The sequence below is a fragment of the Mizuhopecten yessoensis genome, unplaced genomic scaffold (genome assembly GCF_002113885.1).
Source record: "Mizuhopecten yessoensis strain PY_sf001 unplaced genomic scaffold, ASM211388v2 scaffold9995, whole genome shotgun sequence".
NCBI classification, from domain to species: Eukaryota; Metazoa; Mollusca; class Bivalvia; order Pectinida; family Pectinidae; genus Mizuhopecten; species Mizuhopecten yessoensis.
The window spans coordinates 37273-42369 of NW_018408326.1; the positions used below are offsets into that span (position 1 = coordinate 37273).

Sequence of the window (5097 nt, forward strand, 5' to 3'; positions counted from 1 at the left end):
CGCCACATTGCCACCGTTTTCTATGATAAACTGGAAGATGTCGAGGGACATGTATCCTCTGTCTCTGTCCAAGGCGTACAGCAGAGCGTTCCTGCCTCGCTGTAGTAGAAATATATATATAACTAATGACTTGGTGCATGTTTGACACAACTATATAAATACAGTTTAACACTTTTCATCGGACTCCGGTCGGAATCCGTACCGGAAGTCCTAACTAGACTCACCACCACACATATAACAAAACGGCGGATTATCAATGTTTTTTTTAAATGATCGCGGTATAACTGCTGCAAGAAATAAACAGGTAACCATGAACCAATGTTTCTATTGTTTATGTCGTTTTTCACAGACATAAACATCCTCATTTTCGCAGCATTATGACCTGAGAAATCAATATTTGTCTGGCAACGAAAGATATGATTCCTTGTGTTCAAAACAGCATTGTAGTGTGGGTCCCAATGGGGATTGATTTTAGTTACGATATTGTTTATTTTTTTCAAAATACAAGTAGGTTTTATTGTGACTTTATCAATAACTACTTCCATAACTCCCCATCAATATTTGGTGATGAATTTACCAGTGTTTGTATCGAATTCAGTCATCATATTGCTTATATTGGAGACCATAAAACGTGACATCTTGTGGAAACAATAAAAGGTCACAAAATGAAAATGTGTACTCTGCACCTATTAAAATCTTTCTTGCCAACTGATGGGTGCTGATTTAATAGAAAATTAATTGGATTACACAACTGTTGTGTGTTATTTAAGGATTAACTTGAATATATTTTTCATGTTATGGAGCTATAACACAAAAAGCTGGAGTGTACTCTCATCATAAACCGCTTCACGGTTTATTTAGAGTACTCTCCGTTTTTTTGTGTTATATCTCCATAACATGAAAAATATATTCAAGTTAATCCTTAACTTATAATAATTATAATTTCATCTACTCTACACAATCCCTGTGGAAATCCACTTTTATTGATGGACTCTTTTCTCTTAGAAATTATTGCACTGCTGTATCAGCCAATCAAAAGCGACGTTACAAACGGCGATGTCATTTTTTTACGTTATTGGCTGATAACATACATTTTTAAGCCAATGAAAATGCTTGTTACAAGCAAGATTAAATAACCAGTTAAACAGAAGATACTGGTTACACCAAATCAACGGGGATGAGACAGCATATAGTTTTCTCCTCTGTACACGACAGCGGTAAGGAAAGAGTTAATACAGTTAATACAGACACTATAAGGAAAATTATCACAATCAATTCATAGTCCTCTTCCTCTGGACAAGTTTCAGCAAAAAAACACCGAAAAACAAAGGGATATAACTCTATGTATCAATGCGATACAAATTCAGTAAGCATCACTCTGCTATCCCTACAAAAGGTGGCACTTGTAGGTGATATAAACTCTATAAGACACACCTGATTAAGTGACAAATAGTGAACAAAGGGATATAACTCTGTATAACAGGATAAAAAGTCCCAATATCACTTTGCAAAACTAAGACGTACTCACATATACTTACGTACTCACATATACTTACGTACTCGATTTGGCAATTGTACATGACATGGTATTTACCAAGATAGGCCTCGGACAGAGTGACTGTTATTTAGTAGGATAGGCCTCGGACAGAGACACTGTTATTTAGTAGGATAGGCCTCGGACAGAGTGACCGATATTTAGTAGGATAGGCCTCGGACAGAGTGACTGTTATTTAGTAGGATAGGCCTCGGACAGAGTGACTGGTATTTAGTAGGATAGGCCTCGGACAGAGTGATTGTTATTTAGTAGGATAGGCCTCGGACAGAGACAATGTTATTTAGTAGGATAGGCCTCGGACAGAGACAATGTTATTTAGTAGGATAGGCCTCGGACAGAGTGACTGGTATTTAGTAGGATAGGCCTCGGACAGAGTGATTGTTATTTAGTAGGATAGGCCTCGGACAGAGTCACTGTTATTTAGTAGGATAGACCTCTGACAGAGTGACCGTTATTTAGTAGGATAGGCCTTGGAGAGAGTGACCGTTATTTAGTAGGATAGGCCTCGGACAGAGTGACTGTTATTTAGTAGGATAGGCCTTGGACAGAGTGACCGTTATTTAGTAGGATAGGCCTCGGACAGAGTGACCGTTATTTAGTAGGATAGGCCTTGGACAGAGTGACTGTTATTTAGTAGGATAGGCCTCGGACAGAGTCACTGTTATTTAGTAGGATAGGCCTCGGACAGAGTCACTGTTATTTAGTAGGATAGGCCTCGGACAGAGTGACTGTTATTTAGTAGGATAGGCCTCGGACAGAGTGACTGTTATTTAGTAGGATAGGCCTCGGACAGAGTGACTGTTATTTAGTAGGATAGGCCTCGGACAGAGTGACTGTTATTTAGTAGGATAGGCCTCGGACAGAGTGACTGTTATTTAGTAGGATAGGCCTCGGACAGAGTGACTGTTATTTAGTAGGATAGGCCTCGGACAGAGTGACTGTTATTTAGTAGGATAGGCCTCGGACAGAGTGACTGTTATTTAGTAGGATAGGCCTCGGACAGAGTGACTGTTATTTAGTAGGATAGGCCTCGGACAGAGTGACTGTTATTTAGTAGGATAGGCCTCGGACAGAGTGACTGTTATTTAGTAGGATAGGCCTCGGACAGAGTGACTGTTATTTAGTAGGATAGGCCTCGGACAGAGTGACTGTTATTTAGTAGGATAGGCCTCGGACAGAGTGACTGTTATTTAGTAGGATAGGCCTCGGACAGAGTGACTGTTATTTAGTAGGATAGGCCTCGGACAGAGTGACTGTTATTTAGTAGGATAGGCCTCGGACAGAGTGACTGTTATTTAGTAGGATAGGCCTCGGACAGAGTGACTGTTATTTAGTAGGATAGGCCTCGGACAGAGTGACTGTTATTTAGTAGGATAGGCCTCGGACAGAGTGACTGTTATTTAGTAGGATAGGCCTCGGACAGAGTGACTGTTATTTAGTAGGATAGGCCTCGGACAGAGTGACTGTTATTTAGTAGGATAGGCCTCGGACAGAGTGACTGTTATTTAGTAGGATAGGCCTCGGACAGAGTGACTGTTATTTAGTAGGATAGGCCTCGGACAGAGTGACTGTTATTTAGTAGGATAGGCCTCGGACAGAGTGACTGTTATTTAGTAGGATAGGCCTCGGACAGAGTCACTGTTATTTAGTAGGATAGGCCTCGGACAGAGTGACCGTTATTTAGTAGGATAGGCCTCAGACAGAGTGACCGATATTTAGTAGGATAGGCCTCGAACAGAGTGACCGTTATTTAGTAGGATAGGCCTCGGACAGAGTCACTGTTATTTAGTAGGATAGGCCTCGGACAGAGTCACTGTTATTTAGTAGGATAGGCCTCTAACAGAGTCACTGTTATTTAGTAGGATAGGCCTCTAACAGAGTCACTGTTATTTAGTAGAAGTTACATTTTGCTTCCTTAAAGTTTACGCAAAAGATGGACGATTGGACACTGACCACTTCCTTCAGGAGTTCAAAATTTACCTCATCTTTCAGGCTGAAATTTGCCTTTGATTTCAATATCTTCCACATGATGTCAGATTGCATTGTAGGTGAAATGGCTTCAAAGTAGAGTGGAGCCTGAAATCATAATAGTACATAGTCAGGTCCTAGGGTACAATGTATGGGGCAACCACTTTGTAACAGGGGGTACAATGTATGGGGCAACCACTTTGTAACAGGGGGTACAATGTATGGGGCAACCACTTTGTAACAGGGGGTACAATGTATGGGGCAACCACTTTGTAACAGGGGGTACAATGTATGGGGCAACCACTTTGTAACAGGGGGTACAATGTATGGGGCAACCACTTTGTAACAGGGGGTACAATGTATGGGGCAACCACTTTGTAACAGGGGGTACAATGTATGGGGCAACCACTTTGTAACAGGGGGTACAATGTATGGGGCAACCACTTTGTAACAGGGGGTACAATGTATGGGGCAACCACTTTGTAACAGGGGGTACAATGTATGGGGCAACCACTTTGTAACAGGGGGTACAATGTATGGGGCAACCACTTTGTAACAGGGGGTACAATGTATGGGGCAATCACTTTGTAACAGGGGGTACAATGTATGGGGCAACCACTTTGTAACAGGGGGTACAATGTGGTTTGGACATTAGATAATAGAAATAACCAAGCAATACTTTGTGATGTAAATAGAGCAACAGGAGATTATATTGTCAACAGGAAAAGGATACTTAATGATATATCTCCTACAGTATATTTAAAAAAAAAAGTTTACTTTTTGAAACACTATTTGAAAACAGAGGTAGTCTTTGCCACATCTATACCTCCAGAAACAGATTTTTTTAAAGGTTCTTTCATATATTTTGACATTTTTGTATGCAATTTTTTTTTACACATCCCCTGTAAGTTCTAATTCATTTGGAAATACAAAGACACTGAAACAGGTTTAATACAAAAGAACTATGGGTACCATTACATTGTTTTACACATTCTGTATCTGAATAAGCTGAGAAAATATTTGGAACATACCCTAAAATAATTTTTTAAGCGAACATGGATGTTGATGTCAGCTCCAGCATCACACAACATCTGGACGAGTCTGTAGTCCCGTAGTTGTATGGCATGTTGTAATATATGCTGCTTTTGTGATGCCTGGAAATGATAATACAGTAATTGACATTAACCTAGGGTAATCATCATATAGATAATACAGTAATTGACATTAACCTAGGGTTAATCATCATATAGATAATACAATAATTGATATTAATCTAGGGCTAATCATCATATAGATACTACAGTAATTGAAATTAACCTAGGGTAATCATCATATAGATAATACAGTAATTGACATTAATCTAGGGTTAATCATCATATAGATAATACAATAATTGATATTAATCTAGGGCTAATCATCATATAGATACTACAGTAATTGACATAAACCTAGGGTAATCATCATATAGATAATACAGTAATTGACATTAATCTAGGGTTAATCATCATATAGATAATACAATAATTGATATTAATCTAGGGTTAATCATCATATAGATACTACAGTAATTGACA

The 5097-nt window shown here is 39.2% G+C and overlaps 1 protein-coding gene across 1 annotated transcript in view; it reads right to left on the bottom strand.

The window, feature by feature from the left end:
- LOC110459278 (tankyrase-1-like) overlaps positions 1-5097 on the bottom strand; it is a gene marked incomplete at its 3' end in the record, with an annotated part of 70827 nt that overhangs the window by 37035 nt on the left and 28695 nt on the right. The window contains exons 10-12 of the mRNA XM_021511461.1: positions 4555-4677; positions 3536-3631; positions 7-99 (exon numbers count right to left, since the gene is read on the bottom strand). Coding sequence (XP_021367136.1) covers positions 7-99; positions 3536-3631; positions 4555-4677 — 312 coding nt within the window. The remainder of the gene's footprint in view (positions 1-6; positions 100-3535; positions 3632-4554; positions 4678-5097) is intronic.